Source organism: Syngnathus typhle, linkage group LG13, assembly GCF_033458585.1.
Source record: "Syngnathus typhle isolate RoL2023-S1 ecotype Sweden linkage group LG13, RoL_Styp_1.0, whole genome shotgun sequence".
In the NCBI taxonomy this organism is placed as follows: Eukaryota; Metazoa; Chordata; class Actinopteri; order Syngnathiformes; family Syngnathidae; genus Syngnathus; species Syngnathus typhle.
The window spans coordinates 10,630,610-10,648,857 of NC_083750.1; the positions used below are offsets into that span (position 1 = coordinate 10,630,610).

The 18,248-nt window shown below is 45.2% G+C and overlaps 1 protein-coding gene across 1 annotated transcript in view; it reads left to right on the forward strand.

Annotated features, from left to right (window-relative positions):
- Positions 1-1,106: 1,106 nt before the first annotated feature.
- cdh2 (cadherin 2, type 1, N-cadherin (neuronal)) overlaps positions 1,107-18,248 on the forward strand; it is a 42,920-nt gene continuing 25,778 nt past the window's right edge. Inside the window, exons 1-2 of the mRNA XM_061295004.1 lie at positions 1,107-1,415; positions 3,267-3,375. Of these exons, the coding sequence (XP_061150988.1) occupies positions 1,353-1,415; positions 3,267-3,375 (172 nt within the window). The 5' untranslated portion in view covers positions 1,107-1,352. The remainder of the gene's footprint in view (positions 1,416-3,266; positions 3,376-18,248) is intronic.

Here is an 18,248-nt window from a genome sequence, read left to right on the forward strand (position 1 = left end):
ACTGATTTGAAGCTAATTAGCAAAGAATGTCAATATGCAACTTACAAAATAACTGGAGTTTAATTAGCCACTACTCTTGTTCACTTTAAGCATCTTAAACCACCATCTTCAACTGGGTATTATTTAAATTAGCATTTTAAGAAAGACACACAAGTATTATTTTTTTTAAAAAATATGAATTTTAACTTCATAAACTGCAATACAAATATAACGGTAAGGTATAACACAGAGATAATAATGTTGAACCTTTTTAGTGACAAGCACAAAGCAGTTAACCAGTGCTAACTTATGAGCTTTCATCTTTCGGACACTTCCGATAACAGAACTAGAATGCAAACAAAAGACGCTCAATTCATCTTTTGAAAAACAGCCACACATCCAGATGAAAGAACACAAAATGTCTTCCATTGTCTGTTGTAAACTGTCTCACATTCCTCTTTTTTGTTGAAGTCGTTGGCCGGTAACACCATGACGCACCACTATGATGTCACACTGTTTGAGTAGCTGACCTGTTGGCATTTTGACTGCACACCCCATTCATCCATCTATTCATCTATTATCAATTAAAAATTTAACAAAACGTTATGGTGACACTACTTCTTGCCCAAATCCAGCTGGAATCTTTTTTAAACAAAAATTCATGATCATTTGATTTAAAATTTTTTCTTTATTCATCATTTTTGGTTTTACACTTTGTATTAAATGACCTTTTTAAAACTTGAAGCAATCATTGTTTACTTTAAATAGTTCTGAAACGACATTGACTAGCCCGCCCCCTATGGGTTAAGAGCGGAAGTGTCGGTACAACGGAATAATCTGATTGGACGTTCGGGTTTGCAAATACTTAGAATCTTAGATCCTAATCTCTTTGTTCATCAAAGATTTTTAAAACTTCGATCGTTTCTCACTCCTCCCCCCTCACTCGCAGCAGTTGAATTTTTAGGGAGCGCACTCTTATTCTCCGGCAAGCGGTGTGTGACCAGCAGGGAGAGACAGTGAGAACTTTTTTTTTTTTATAGTAGAGTGGACCAGTGGCTCGTCTTTTGTGTTGCTTTGGAGTGAAGGAAGCAAAAGAGAGAGAGAGCGAGCGCGAGAGAGAGAGAGGTTGAAAGAGGCGGAGGCGAAGAGGAGGAGAGTTGGAGCAGCCTCAGTACCAGCCAGTGCTTTTCCTCGGATACACTCCACGGAGGAGGCTGCTGCAGCCGAAGACGCCACACACCCTTTCTTCTTGCAAAAAAAAAAGAAAAGAAAAAAAGAAAAGAAAAACGGAATCGTGTTTTCCCCTCATTTTCATTTCGGACCAACGCGTGGGATTGCACTTGTGATTTGGAAGAGGAATTAAGCCAACCAAAATGTACCGACGACGGGAGGGCAGCGGCGCGCTGCTTCTGCAGGCACTCTTGGCTTTACTGCAGGTAATTTCCCCGTGCACCGAGCCGGGACACTCAAAGTCGCATTGTCCGTTCCAGACGCGATGACGCTACTCTATCTCGCGTGTCAGCGACCATTTTTTCCCCTCTCTCTCTTTGAACTGAATGGAGAACGCTGTTTAACGGACACGGGGAGCGACCGTTCAGTTGCGCGTGCCGTTGGCGCTAGCTTACGGGTGGTCCCGTTTCTTCAAAGTAAGACAAAATCTTACTTGATTTAAATTCAACAATGTTTGGATTTTATTACACCCGCATAAATACACTGAGGTTAACCGAGTTGGATAAGCGCTCAAGTTGAATATCTGCGTCCGTGCCTCAGGGACGATGGGCGAGTTGATTGCATCATTATAAAGAGCTACTCATCAGCCTATTTGTTGTTTTTAAATAGCTTACAACACTACAAACGTGCATTTTTCAAACTCGCAGCGTACTACACACAAATACACACTCCAAATCATCCAAGTGTGGTCCATGTTACCCCCACTACACGCAACAGGGCTTATGAGGCTTAAGGACAAAATGAGTGCACACACAACAGGGGGGACGATATTAAGCACAAAGCAGTAATACTCGAGTGTTTCAAGCTGGCATGGTTAGAAAACATTTGTGTCTATTTTTTAGAATAATTATTGCCGCTGGGGAAAGCAATCATGGGCTCGTGGGCTGAATGTGGCCCATCTGATGCGGTCCCAAGTACAATTTTCATGCCTTTAATCCACAAGTCAAGACACACAAAGAAACCGAAATTCCGTTTCCTCTATCCCACGGTGACGAGACATAGTACACGATAGACATACAAGTAGACGCCACAAAATAAAAACAAGAAGGCACAAATAATAAATAAATAATATGAGTGATGAATAAATAATAAACAAATAACACAATAAATAAGAGGAGCAAAACTGAGCCAGTGTGCATACAGCAGACAGTATGCATAGACCCATGAAATGTATTTGCCCCCGCTGGTTAGTAAAAATAGCCCAGTTTTGTCCTATAGTATCCCAGCCCAGCTTTCCTTTCATGTTCAATTTAAATTCCTCTGATTAAGCAGCGGCACAAATACCCACAAAGCAGTTTTTTTTTCAGGGGGGAGGGGGGGGGGTCTCTTGTTTTACATTCTTCTCAGAGTTCATGCAATGAGAAACGGGGTCAAATCCGGCAGACAAGAAACAGAATCAATGCTGAGGTTATGTTGTGGGAGTTGTAGACTACTCTAGAGAAATGCTTTACATCCCTTTATGATTCATTTCTTGCCAATTCTGGGAAGTGAATGGGCCAGTACTCCTTTAAATTTGAGTAGATAATTTCCTGATATGGTCAGTTGTATCTCAATGACTCACTTCAAGTGTAGGAGGGAGGGGGGGCATCCAAATTCCGGTAAATCCACAGTTGGTACTCACAATTTTTTTTGCTTTCTGGGTGTTCCGCCCGCTTGTATGGCAACAATAGCGGATTGTTGGCATGTACGTTGTACGGCCGTGTTCCTGCGCTTGCAAAGTACACAGCGTTGATCAGAAAGGCCGACACAGAGGCTTGGCAGTGACGCCCGCCTGTGCCTGGGCCCCTCCACTGGGACAAATGGAGCTTGTTCTTGCCCAGCCATGCTTTTTGGCTAATGCTTAACCCTTTTGGCCTCATTATCCTAATTGCAGTGCCTGCTATAAAAACAACAGATGCTTTTGTACAACTGAGGGAGGTGGTGATGCAGGCGGGGGGGTGATTGAGACAGGGGGGGGGGATTCGAAACGTGAGCGAGGTTTCGGTAGGGCACGGGGTGCATTTTTGTGGATTGATTTATGACTCATTGTCACCCACCCCCTCCCCTCCCCACTGCAGATTACAGCAGAATGCGGGGTCATCCCACCATGCAGGCCTGGCTTCTCTGAAGATGTATACACGGTTGCCTTGCCAGATATCATCGAGAAGGGACAGCCCCTTTTCACTGGTGAGTGTTGATTCACACAAACACACACACGCACCCCTCCCCCTTGCTGTCTATGTATCGCTATGCTCCTATGTTGCAATGTCACAGTATTCCTGCGCAAAACAAGGCCAACATTTTGGAAAATCACCAACCGGGTCGCTACGAGCCGTGTTGTTGGCCTCATGAAACCAGCTCACATGTGGTTCACATTTATATCGCCCCATTTGCTTACATGTTCCCCCTTTTTTTTTTTTTTCATGGTTAGCTGAGAGGCCTGTGTACAGAGTTCAGCTTGTTAGTCAAAAGTGAAAGCATACATTGTGGCTAACACTCCTCCGTAATTCGCATCTTTCACAGGGGCTCCCCCGGAGGGCAGATAATGAAAATCCATTGCGCGTATTTGCATGCGCCTTTAATCAAGCAATTGGCGTTGCTAAACATGAGGTGTGTAGCATTAGCACCTTAGCGCAAAGAAATGAATCATCTTGCTAAACTTAGATTGTCTTGAGGGAAAAAAGTTGCTGCAAGGTTTCGAGAGTAAACACATTATGAGAAATAATTTGTAATGATACGGGAATAAATGTTAGGGGTTTTTTTTTCCTTCCTATTACATGACAGCATTTTATGAGAACAAATTGTGCTGTAATTTAAAAAGTGGTGATGTCACAAAAAGTAAAAAGACATGACTTTTTTTTGTGTAGGCCCAACACTTCTTTGTTGCACAGTATAAGGCCGGTGAGTTAAATTAGATCACTGTGAACAAATTGTGCTGTCATTTAAAAAGTGGTGATGTCACAAAAAGTAAAATGACATGACTTTTTTTTGTGTAGGCCCAACACTTCTTTGTTGCACAGTATAAAGCCGGTAGGTTCAATTAGATCACTTTTCACAGACGTCCACATCAGGATCCTCAAAAATGTTTCCGTCTTTTTCGGCAGTTGCCCATTGAACCTACCCCCGAAAAAAAGGCCTGACCGGCGCCGCTATTACTGGCCTAACAAGGATGCGGCTACTGTGAAGCCGCACATTGCTCTTCCAGCCAGTAATAAAAGTGGAATATAAGACCAGCGCGCCATTAGCGAGGTTACAGCCTCGAGGTCGTTTAGGCCAGAAAACATTCGAGCTTGTGTTGGATTTCACAGTATGTGCCCAAAAGTTGCACACCGCTGTTGGTGTGAGTCAGAGCGGGGGGAGGGAGGGGCGAGGCAGAAATGACTCAAAAAGCGGTCGGACGGCCGACTGCTGCTTTCAATGAGTTTTACCTCGTGCACAAGTTTCCGTTTGATCCAACAGGTGATGGATTTGCCTCGGCCGGCTTGCGGATGAGCCGTGACCGGGGGTAATGGCGTTTTTTTTCTTTTTATTTGACACCCCCCCCCCCCGACCCCACCCCTAGTGCAGCGGAGATTTCCTTTGACAGAGAGGGGCACTCCTGTGTCATTGTAATGCGGCCGAGCAGCTCAGCAGCGTGAGATGATGTTAATGAAAGTGCACTCTCCGTTGGGAGACTCCCACCGTGTGCCGGGAGAGACAAAAAGCCCCCGCGGTGGCAAGAGTTTGCCCAAGTTTTTCAATTGCTGCTTTGGATATTGTTTACTTGGTGGATGCTTGGCATGTGCCCTCGCATCTCTTTAGCTTGGTCAATTTTCACCTGAAAGGGCTTCACTGATGAATAAAAAGCATTAAGAGGCATTTCGTCCCCCCATTTTCTTTCCTGGTTGGTTTTGCTAGGCTGTTTTTGAAATGAGATGGCCCATGTTAAGTTACTTTGTTGCTTATATTGTCTTGTCTTAACAATTCCAGACTACAAAGCATAAGGTAAGCCGTTAAACGTCTTTGTCCCGTTTGATTGCAGTCTGGCAGATTAAAGGAATGAATACACAGCCAGCGAAGCGTAAAAAGGTGGAAATGGCGCTACTTGACTTGTAAACAGCGCACATTGTATGCAGCAAATTGAAGACTTCCTGCCGATTTGATGTTGGCAAAGGCTGCCCGGCACAGTTGATTGTAAGATTTAATCGCGATCCTCGGGGACGTCCTCTAGACCCGTCAGCTGGCAAAGTGAGGTGACATTGATTTTCAATAAAAATTCTTTTTTTTTTTTTTTTTGCAAAGTTAGTTGCCAGAGCAGAAAAGCCAAAAAGGATTTTTTTTTTTTTTTTGAGAACTGCGATCCAGTCAGGTAAACGGAGGCGGTGCTCATTGTTAACCGATGCAAATCCTTGAAGCTTTTAGACCGTGAAATGTTTGCTCTGGCCTGATAAGTGAACAGAGGAGAACCAAAAACCAAGTTATTTATTAAAAGCCTTCTACAGACAAAGATAGCTTATCTTGTCGTGGCTTGATTAAGAAGGCGACGTGTTTAACAAAACGGCATTCAATTTCAGCTGGGTGGTGGCTGCGTGCGGGTGGTTTGCCCCTCCATGGAATTCTGGTGTCTTGCCCATGCGCATTGTGCTGTTTTTATCCAGCTGGGGCCTTCAAACTGGAGAAAGTGTGTCAGTCGGAGCATTATTCAGCAGAGGTTTTCCGGCCTAAAAAGTGGGTTAATAAAAAGGCCACGAGCTTTAACTGCACTTAAAACACTTGGCTTCATATATTCTGCTTTCTCTCCTTACGCACGCTTTTGTGGTGCATCTTTTTTGTTCATCACTGCAAAGGACTTTCTCAGTAGAGGTGCTTCACGAAATAAATTGCAACCATTAGTGTCAGACATTGAGACGTGGCCGGTACATGGGCTAGCGTTGCAAATTTTCTGCTAATCTATCATTGAGTAAAATGCCTAGTCTTGGCATTGTTTACACGAGACCGAGGATTTAAATAAACTAAAACGTCACTCGGCAAAATCCTTTTGGAGTTGTTTCTGTTCAGTCCGACGGCCGCGTGTGCAGCTGTGACCACTTAGATGTTTTTAAAGGGGGCCCCCGTGTTTGGCGAGACACGACCCCGCTCGACCCCGTCCTGTAAACTGGGCCAAGTACCCTTCGAGCTACTCAAAGCATTTTTCCTGCACGGTCAGGTCTGGTTAAACGGACCGGCGAGCAAAAAAGGTTGGACGTGGGGCGGGCGTGGCTTGCACATGCGTGTCAGACAGATATTTGTACGTCCACACCTGACCTCCATGCGTTAGGGTGTGACATTTTGGTGGCAGAAGAGCTGTAGGGAATGCAAACTCTACGCAGGCGGATCCGCAACAAAACTCAAACCCAGAACCTCTCCGTTGTGAGACAGATGAGCTAACCACTGGTTTCACCGTGCCAGTCGGCTTTACGGATGGAAAAGAAGTCAGATAAACAGATGTCTGAAAGTACAGACCTGCAAGACTAAACTTCGAACGATTCAGCCAGCTTTAAGAATTCTCTGGCCCTTCATGATCTTTTTGTATTGAATGAAAATAGGACATTTGCAACCGTATTACCAAATATTACCAAATAAACAAAAATAATTGGTTAATAAACAGTAATCAGGGAAACACTTGAATGCAGGTAAAATTGTATCCAATTATTATGATATGATTATTATTATTTTTTGTTTTTACAAAGCCACCCCATGGCCATTCCTCTTCCCCCTGAAATGACATCTCACGTTGCCTTTTATTTAACGGCGTGCTTTGCTCATAACGTCACTCTATCGCCTTCATACTCCTATTTTTCTTTCCGGAAGGAAATCGATACATGCGGTTCTTTGTTTACAGTGATCAATATGTATGTAATGAAGGCAGTGCTCCAATTCCCAGCTGAAGCATCCCTGGCAGGTTTGAGTTGAATAGGTTTTATTCTTTGCATTGTATTCATGAATTTATTTTCATCTTTTCTCTTCATCTTTTGAGGAGCACCATGGCCTAGATAACCTACACAAATTGTAACGGTAGAATTGAATAGTGGCAGAATAGACCTGTCGGGGGAAAAAACATTGGTGGAATTTGTTAATTGTCAAATGAAACGCTGTTGCCATGGCAATACTAATAAAACAACACTGTGTTTGAGGGTATAAACATGCATAAAAACAAATCAGGCCTGGCCCCAAAAAGCCCCCCCAATATTTCAGAGATTTCATTGTGCGATTTTGAATCCTGCAAATTTTTAGCCACGTATTCTCTATTGCATGTTTCAGCTAGCACTGCGAAAATTGGGAGTAACAACCCAAAACCTACCAAAATAAAATTTGGAGCCATGTCCCAAGCCTAACAGGATTTTTTTTCTAGAATTTGGCAACATTTTATCATTTTACATAGAGGTGATATTGTCTTCAAACTTTGGGTTTTTTCCGTAATTGAAAGCTTTTGATGTGCTTGCATAGTGTTGACCCCAACATGCCAGGCAGGCAGGACCCCAAACGTGGCCAGGGATGCGAGCTGATCACTGCTCTCCTTTTTATTTTCCCTTAAACAAGCTCCATTGCATACCTAGGGCAAAAGTGTAAACGTGGAATAATAATAATCATAACGTGAGCATAAAGCTGGCACAATCATTTGTAGCTAATTGGTGGGTGCATCTCTGAGCCTGCTGGGTGGCATAGAGGGATAAGGCGTAATTTATTTATGTCTGACCTTTTCAGGCTGTAAGTTCTTAGCTAACTGGAGGCTGTCTGAAAATAATCCCTCGCCATGTGCGAGCATGCCATGCCTTAAGACCATTACGGGTAGCATGTAGAGGGCTAACGTGGCGCCAATAACTTCTCATCACCTCTGTTCATATCGCAGTTATCAGCTACAGGCCGTGCCCTCCATTACTGGCAACTAGCAGAGTCTGACATTGGCCGGTCGTCTCAGTCGTGTGGGGGGGTTGTCCTTCACACATAATTAGCTTGTTCAATTCAAAGGCACAAACAGTGACACATTTGTAGCCAAGGGTTAGTAAAGGCTATTTGACCCATACAACCTCAATCAAAGGAAATCTTTACTGTTTGACTCAAATAAATATGCAGTCAATACAAAGCCGTTTACGGTAGATAGGTGAACTTTTTGCCTCTTGTGCACGAGTGCTGTTTGGTTTGAGATCACACCTGGGTCCAAACAATCTGAAATAACGCGTTCATTTGTCCACGTTAGAAAATGACTCCTGCATGAAAGGACTGAAGGAGTCTTTTGTTCTCTTGGTGTGTTGATTTAATGGGGGGGAAAAATGCAATGAAAGCAGATTAAATGCAAAGAGGTCATGTATAAATAACTATTGACCTGACTTTCTTGCACATATGGCTGTTTATAACGGGGCTTGGTATTCTTTGCCAGTAAAATTTGCAAGCAAACAGCTCTATATTGTCTCCAACACAACCTCCTTGTTCTGCAATGGCTTATTTCGCAATACTGACATTCAATTTCGACCACTCAATCTACCCCATTGTGCCTTTTGTTTCTCATTAAGTTAAACGGAATCAGAGCGCATAGGGACCTCGAAGGCCTTTTGGTTTTCCATCAGCAGGCACGTGAAGGAGCCACTCCCCATCCCCATTATGTTGTCCGTCTCATTAAATCTTTGGTGCAGTCGGCAGTATATTCAGGCTCAGTTGCGTCGCTGTTTTTTTTTCCTGGCTGCGGATCTCGCTGCTCTTCTTTACACTGTCCGCTTTGGTTTGATTAAAACAAACTCTGGCGCAATCGCAGATTGATCGCGTAAATGTTATCATCTGATCTTTGGACCGTGGTCCTTTTGCAAGTGAACTCTGGTGTGGCTATACTATACTCGGCACCCCTATTCTCAAATGAAAGGCCTGTTGGCTGCACGTAGAAACTAAAAAGCACCCATGTTTACACCGCACACTTAAAAACATCTCCCCAAACGAGGAATCGGCTCTCCATCACGACTGAAAAAAAAAATGAAGAAGAAATCTGACGCTGGGGCACATTGATTGACCCAGATACAGTAACCATGTTCACAAAGAGGCGACGGCGTCCCGCGGGCCACGCCGACTATTGTGTTCCCGGCAGAGGCTTCAATTACGACGCACCAGCGCTCAGTTAGCCGCTGCACCTTTGATGACTCACTAGGTTGTATCTCATGACATTGTGAATGCATCATCCTTTCATCCTTTGCCTTCCTCTGAAACAGAGGAGCTCCCCACTGCTCCTGTCCGTCCCATGATGGATGTGATTTAATTGAGTCACGGAAGGATGGAACTCCTTTATTCTTTGTCGTCAGTTCACGTCTCCAAATGACCTTTGATGCCTTATTTCTTAAACCGAGTGGTGTGTGGAATTTGAGGCGAGTTGCGATCTATTCCTATTAGAGTCTTAATCGCAGGTAGATATGCGATTGAGAACACGATGTGCCTACCAAAAACTAGTCTGATGCAGCTCTGGATGTTCCACGTCTCGAGTGATCTACTGCGAGCAGAACCCGATGACACCCCCATGGCACGCCTGCTTGCTATCACAGTACACGGATATTATGATTGACCAAAAACAATTTCTCGTCTCAATTTGAGCGAACACCACGGCAATAAGCAACATATCGCTCGGCGGCCCGCGTTGTCTGAGTTTATACTATCGCTGCCTCTGTCGATATTTATTGAGGCATTAAAGAGCGTGCGGCGTGTCGCCACTTTATTTCCTGCAGCACTGCCGGCTCAGCAGGAATGAGGCTAGGGGGCGGATACTCTGTCAGAAGTGTACAATATAAACCCCGCGGGATGAACGTTTGAACATTTTCATACATTTTCTATACAAACAGCTTCACGTAAAATAACCGTGGGGGATTGGAAAATTTCCACGAGGTTAATAAGTATAACGAAATCTCGACGTCCTTCCTATATCGTGCTGTAAGTATATCGCTGTTGATTCATCAGATTAAAATAGAAAGGAGTAATTGTGTTTTTTGCTTGTCCAAATGTTTCCAAATGGAGATTTGTCTTTCGAAGACCCGGCGGGTGCCAGCTCATCAAAAGGTGTGGCGTTGTATATAACTTTGCGTGACCTTCCATTCATAAAATATCCTCGGCAACAGTCGACAAGTCACGCGGCAGAGAAAATATCCGTGCTGCGCTGCAACCAGCAGTCAAGAGCAGAACATGCTTGCAGAAAAATCACTGCTCCACCGAGGCAAAAAACTCATCTGGTAATAAAAAAACATTTATATGCTTTCGTAGCTTTACCTTTCACCGTGAAAGAAGGGGGTACGCTTCTATTTCCTCTTCGCATCTACTACAACTGTTTACAATTGTTGTAGTGTGAAATATCACCCCGCTTTGACGTTCTCCCAAGAAGAAACACCAGCGTGCCGTCACCTTTACGCCTGCTGACCACCGCCCCTCTATCTTCTCCAGGCCCGATGTCAGCCTGCTCCCCTCGCACACGACGAAGCCTTCTAAGCAGTGTGACCTTTGTCGAAGATAAGCGAAAGACTTTTTGAATAACGGCCACAGCCTTTAATTGATGGCCGTTGCTAAACATATGAAGGCTGCGAGCCAAGGTTATTGACCTTTCACGCCTGTCCTGGGTGATAGAAGGAGGTAGACGCACACAGAAAATAAAATGGGTTATAATAGTAGAGCCCGGGCTTGGTTGGCAATTTATGCTAACTTTTTCTTGCGGTTTTACTTCAGGCTTGTGCATACGGTCTATTTGTAGATGTAGTCCAATGGGGGGGGGGAAGGGGGGTGATCGGACAGATAAGAATTTAAATAAAGAAGAAACATGAAAAGAATGTCATGTAGACAGCAGAAGAGCCAGCTTTGGCCGGAGAAGATTGAGCTGATGTTATTGCAGCCTTGTCCTCCCTTTGCGCTCCCCCCCCCCCCCCGCCTGTAAAAAGCTGGCGGGGGGTTAGGAAGGCATGCATTTTTATATTGGATCAACATGCCATGATGTCTCTTTCTTCATCCAGTCCCACTCCTTGTGTTTATAATCATAAGCAGTCCCTTATGGGGCTTGACTGACCACTTTTATCGACTCTGGAAAAGCATATCTTTGCTTGATGCATTGTTTGTGAATAGCACCACCGACCCCAGTGGAAATAAGCCACTGATAAAGAAAATAGAAGTTGCTCTATAAATGTGTTTTGCCATTAAAGGGAGTCCCCACTGAGGTCAAACTTAAAAGCATAATTTTAACATTGTGCATTTGCTTTGTTCCGATAATGGATGCATGGATGGATGCTGTGCTCTGAATGTTTCCATAACCTCAATTAGTGAGCATGAACACGCACGCACACACACCCTTTATGCCGCTTCAGCCGTGTTAATTTACAGGGAGTAGTTGAAGTGTTTATTTCGGCTAATGCACGAGGAGAATGGGAGCGAGCTTGTGTGCGCGCATTTGTTCGCAGGACTCGTCAGCACGCCTGGTACTCATCAAATTATACAGCACGTAAAAGAAAAAGTGGGAGGAATGAGTCTGGTGGTAACTGGGCCATAAGGAGTGTGGGGGGAAACTTGATGTTGCATTCAAGTGGAGACATCAAGTGGGTGGCAGCTGATGGTCGGCACAAACGCTGAAGGCATGCTCTCGCTAACACCAAATATGGTTGTCATCCAAAAGTAGACAATGAATCAACAAAAACGACTTCAGTGGCAGATGGGAGGACTTATTTATTGGAAGATGAAAGCGGTCAAATTGTCCCAAATGTTAATGAGATACGCTTTAATTGTTTGTTTAGAGAGGGTCCCAGGTGCACACAAACACGCATTGTCTTTTTAAATTGGATCTTATGGAATAAAGAGTGGAAAAGCCAAGAATGTGCGGGCCAATGGAGATGTGAGGTCAAAAGGCACAAACAGGGCTTTGTTCTGCATTTGTCAGGGTCACTCCATGTTGGGAGATTGTAACGGGCAACAGCAGCACACATTTCATTTTGTAGCTGTTGAAAGATTTACAGATTCCATAAAGATTTACAGATTCCATTTCGGGATCCGGAATCTGGATTCAAATGAATGTTTACACGTTGATGTTGAATATCCAGATTGAAATGACATGTCTTACTCGTTTCACGTTGTGTTCCGTGTCATGTTCGTCACAGCAGACGTGACTCAGCCGCATTTTTGAGCCATGATAGCGTTGCCTCGAATAGCGCTAAATCATCAAGCAGATGATGCCGTCATGCTGCGGAGCTGTTGAACTCATTACACGGTGTGGATACGCCACCGAGGTCTCGGAAGAGTTTTCCGATGAAAACTTGGCCTCTCGCCTACTCTCTGATCCGGCCAATCGAATAGCGGTCTGCCTGCAGTGCGCTCGGTGATCACATTCGCATTGATTTGTGTCCGTTTGAAATGGAGGAGGTACCAGACGCTGCGCACATGCTAAAGAGAGAGCTCGGTTTGTGCTCTGCTATGTTTAACCACTTTTTGGGAACCGCACAGTTTAGAGGTTGATTCCATGGCTGTTGATCATGCCTTTTCCCAGACCACCAAAGTGTCTGAGCATGCGAACGCGGGCAGCTGTGCGGATAAAGCTAGAGAGGAGGGGGGGCAGGGGGGTGTTGGTTTTGGTTGGCACGTTCGCTGTCCGTCAGAATGGGCTAAAAAAAATGAACAGCTGGCCGGACAATTTTCAATTCGATGGGACTGGGGAGTAACACACGAGGAGCAGGGTTGCCACAGCTTCCTCTCGCTGGCTCGGAGTGAATGCTTGGCACATGAAGTACAAGCTATATGTATTCTAATTCTAGGAGGTCATACACATCAAATTTCCAAACATCTTTCCACATGTTTAAAACGTGAGAGACCTCACACATGACAATTGCCAGGTGTGATTACTGCTCTTAACGGCGTGCGGTGTTGGGCATCACTGCACGGCGCACACATAACGGCAGTATTTCTCCCCCAGCAATTCTCCTCGTACAAACCAGACGTCCGTCATAGACTGTGAGAGGTAGTAGAAGAATAGAAGCTAACTGCTTCCTTTCTCTGCTAACCATTAACTACGTTGCGCTGTTAAAGGCAAGTTATACAGTACAAAATACTCGACACAGCCGGTTGCTCCCCTTTTTTGTTCGGCAACAGCGCAAGTTTCGGGTTGCTATCTAATTGGCTATTGTTTTGTTTCATGTCTTGGCCCCAGAATCCCAGGCTAGGTCCAACTCGACGTTGGACCGCACATTTTAGTTCCGATCGTCGGCCTCGAAAAAAAAAAGGCCTCTTCACCAACCTCAATCACAGGATAACCACTCGGGGTAATCTTTTAGAGACATCTGATAATCAAGCCTTAGCACCGACGTAACTAGTCGTAAGAGGTACTCAAAGCTCGTCTACGTCCATGCTGAAAGCGGTAATGGGCGGACGGGCGTAAGAGGAGTAAATTATGTGCGAAGGAGAAGCCTCCCTTAATGGGAGTCTGTCTGTTCACGGGAAATATGAAAGAGCCTTTGTTAGTGAAGGGCTTGCTGCTGACAGAAAATAACTAGCCCCCCCCCCAACTTCCAAATTCATTGCCTCCTCTCCTGCTCATCCGTCACTCCACCACCCCCCTCCCGATAAGCCTAGTATGTGTTTTCTGTCAAAGTCGCTCATTTAAGATTCCACGCCGCGCCCGCTGTACGGAGGAGGACCCGGGAGACACTCGGCTGCATTGTTAGTATTCGCTGTCTCCTCCAGACTTCCTGCCACTGGGTGGGCACTTGGGCCGAGACATGTACAGTCGGTGATTCACACTTTCACCTGTGATGTCCTTCACGTGTGTTTGAATTCCAGAGAACCAGTATTGTATACAAGACGGGGAATATTTAGTTTCACGCGGTTAATACGTGGCCGGCGAGCTGCACTGTTGCGAAGGTTGTATTTTTAGCTCCTGCGCCGACGTGTGCGATTGTGAATCTCCTTAGGCTATGCTAAATAAAGAATGGACCATCAGTGAGGGGAAATGACTGCTTGGCACCGCTCTGGTGGCGTGTCTTTCATCAGGTCGCACGTTGCTCTCCTCACACCTGCGGCTCATGACAGGATGTTGGCAGGTGTTAATTGCCATTGTAAAACAGGGCCATGATGCTCTGTGGTTTGGTGGCAGACCTAGTCTCCCTGTGGCTTACACAATGGCTAAAAAAAAATTCGTTGTCACTGTGGGCTGTATTTGCGAGAAAGAATCAACTCTGGTACTTTGATTGGTTTGGTCAAGTGCGAACAGAATTGTATGGTACGCACATCACCATACAGTAGGCGTTGTTTTTATTTTGGCTGGATGCATCTTACGAAGTTATTCTTGAAGCTTCAAACGTGCTTTGTGAATTTGTTGTATTTTTTGACTCCTTTAAATGGCTCTGTTGGTTTAAATAAAATAATTTGAGAAGACTTTTGGCCCAATGTTGAACAGAGTGGCCTCTAGAGGAATGTAAAATTACAACTGTGAAGGTTCATTTTCCATCACGGTGACGAACAGCATCCTTTTGATGTTTGTCAAAATAGCAACGTCAACGGTAATCATCCATCTCGGTTTGATTGTGATTCATGTTTTTTTTTAACAGCAACACACAGCAGCGTTTGTGTTAGATGTTTTGGAGCCGTTGGTCATAGTTTGCCTGCCTTGCCTCGGGAGCTCCACATAGTCCCGGCAGAGAATCTATTGGCGCCATATTGACTTCCTCTGGCTGTCTCCAATGGATTTGACATGGATAACGCGCTGGGGTTTTGAGGCGCGAAGGGGGGAGGGGGATGTAATAAAAGCGAGAGACCCGCAAATGAAAGGAAGCCAGAGAAATAAAGAAGACTGAAATGAAGAGGGCTCAAGTTGGGAAAAGCCAATAGGTTGTCAGGGGCAACTACCTCAGCCCTCCCCTCTCGAAGGCTCTGAAGAAAGATTGTAGATGAGTACGATCGAGTAAGACTTATTTGGCTCAAACAATATACGATACATTTCCACGCAAGTGATTTATAATTGACTTTTCCTAGTTACCCGCTCGGGACATACAGTTAATGAGGTTCGTAGTTTCGTGTTATTGTACGCTTCAATTGTTATAGCAAAGGCAACGTTCATTTGTTTAATTCACCGAGCTGCGCTGGTATTGTAGCGGAGGCTTTAACAGTTGTTCTCTGGAAACGATAAGGCTTATTAGGTCTGATGGGCCTCCCGTCTCATATAATCTAATGCGGCCATGATAGACAGGATTCTGCGTTTGGATTCATCCATACCATAAATCCAAGGACATTCCCGGCCCTGTACTTTGTAATGGGCCATTACGGGCCATGTTTGTAGATGAAGGAGCCAGATGTCCCTAATGTGGTTGAGGGTCCAGCATTGGCTTTTTAAGAGAGGAGACGCACGAGGTGGACACTGTCCCTCATTAAAGTGACCTGCTTGCCGCTAGATTCGACCCATAAAACAGGGCTTTAATGTTCTTAGCAGAAGAGCGCCACAATTTGCCCACAGCTCCACGGCCGTAAAAGAAGGGAATTTAATTCCATAAGAATGATCTGTTGTCATAGCTGGTGGCACCAGCTGTCTGACCATGTTAAAATGCAACCCCTGGGTGTCACTCCCTACTCTGTCGGCTGCCATGATCCTAAAAGCTCGTCTCCCGCTGGTCCACTTGAGCGGAAGAACCTTGCTGGATTGGAGTGGGCATATGCAAGGATAACAGCAAGTATTTCAAAATGGCTTCCAAGATCATAACCTTGGCCATGCATCGAGGATGCATCATGTGTAACAACTCTACCTTATTTGTTTTCTTTGTTCAAATTGGTCAATTTACTTGGCACATTGACTGTACTGTATCCATGCATGGCGGCACTCTCCCTTTATGGACACCTGCCTTTGTGTTTGGGCAGTAAAACTTGATGCACAGCTGCTAGGGGAGCACATCTTGGGGTTGGTGCAATGCCGATGACCTCCTAATGTAGATTCCAGCGAGGCAGAAAGACAAATGTTTGGGTTTCCAGGTCTTGGCGGTATCCTGGGCTGCTGCAGCTGTCATGTTATCCTTCTGTGCTCAGGACCTTTTGAGATCAGCAATGCAACCTAATATCTACTTGCTCAAAGGCCTTAAACTATAGGCTAGTCTTGTTTTGACAGATGCCTTCATACTTCATATGATCGTCGTTGTTCCAGAAAAAAAAGTCACATTTACAAGACAGCCTGATGGGGGGGGGGGGGGGGGGGTGAGTGAACAGCCAAATCCTGCCCTACAATGTGAGTGTCGACACATCCATAAACTTGGGAGGCACCGTGTGCGAACGTTGTCTTCTCCTCCCACATTGTCTTTAATTGAATTCATGCTTCTCAGTGGAACGCCGAAACCTTGTTTGTATGCCGGTCATACCGAGAGCTGATGCAAATCTTATTTACACTTGCTGCGCTCCGTAGTGTTGCCCAGTGCAGCCAAGTGTCTCGTTTTTGCCAATTTGCAGACCCCCGATTCTGATAGATGGTTCTTTTAAAGAAGCAAGCCAACTCCGCCTCCATTCCTCTCTCATGGCCTAGGACACAATGAAGCAGATACTCGCAGAGGTTGTCCACCACCCCCAATCCCCCTCGGTTCTCTTTTTTTCCACTTATTTTTTTTTTCTGTTGCAACTACCCCGTCTGTGGTCTGAAAAGCGATTGCGGGAGTCGCGGAGTCGTTGCGGGAGTCCCGCTTTCAAATTCGGTGCTGATAGTTGAGGTGTGGCTACAGGCAGAATAGGAAAACAAGCAGCAAGGGAGCAGCAGACTCTCTCCCCTTTGCCGCCAGGCTAAAAGCAGCCAGCTCATGCCTGATGCGAGACCTCGCTCAAAGGGATTTGTGACGGGGATGCACTTTGACCCCTCAACGCCTACATTATGTAAATGTGTGCAGAAAACAAGGAGCATAATACTGTTAGTTCCACAAAAATGCACTTCGTTTACTTAGAGTAAGTTTTGTTTGCTATACCCACGACTGGCAAACGGTTCAGACAACCAAGACGAACCTGTTGTCGCGAAATGGCCCTTCCTTGCATGTGTTGTTACGGCGGTGGTTGGTAAGGTAACCAGATCTCTCCCCTCCCTATTCCTCCTAAGCCATGTTATTGTCCCTGCGCACAAAGGATGGGGGATGTGTAATATAAGACGAAGCGGCATGATGAGGTTCATGGAAAACGCCCTTTCCCAGACCGTATCAGCGCGTATCAATTGACCATTCCGGGAAGGAGCGTAGCGTCGCAAAATACGGGACTAGACCAAACCGGCTGCGACTTGCTAATATTGTTTGCTTTAATTCATGTTTGAACGTGCTCGTGTCATTTTCTGCCAAAGCCTCCCCTCAATGAATTTGTTCACTGCTTTGCCCGATTTGTTCCCAGTAATGACTGATCGCTCCTTTTGTGTTTTGAGCCTGACAAAACACTCGCAGAGTCAGGGCCCACTGCAGGACCCAAAATTGGCAGGATTTTGATGTATTTGGAAGTGTAGTTGTGCAGCAGGTGGTGTGGTGTGGGGGGCTTGCTTTTTTCTTCTGTGAGCTGCTTATACTTAATACCGCAACGTCTTATAAACCACAATGCTTCCTTGTGTGGATTAAAATAGGCATTGACGGCTGACTGTAACTTGTTTTCACCAACAACAAAAAAAATGTTTTTAATAGGGCTGAGACTCAAATTGGTGAGGTGATTTATGTCCAAGCATGAGTGGATTTACAATTTATTTTAAAGCCCCTGATTTAAGTTATGTACAAGGCAAAATATGTTTTATGATGTGTTTTAATCAAGTCGGGACTTTTCCTTTTTGAAAGCCCCGCTACAAGTCAGATGTATGTAATTCAAACCATATGTTGCGGGGACTTGAAAGGCTCACGCAGAATCAACAGACACAGCTGGCTGACAGACAGTCTTGTGATCTCCATCTTTTTGCTGAGCTCGTCCAGCTCGCCAAAGCGTGACCTCCTCCGACTAATTATTAGCCCTCCGATGACGTGCCGTTGTTGAATGTTCCTTATAAGCGGCCGGCCGGGCTCGCCTAAGCAAGCAGTCTGAGCCGGTGGGTGGGTTCGATGCTGACGCCGTCTGAATTTTATTTA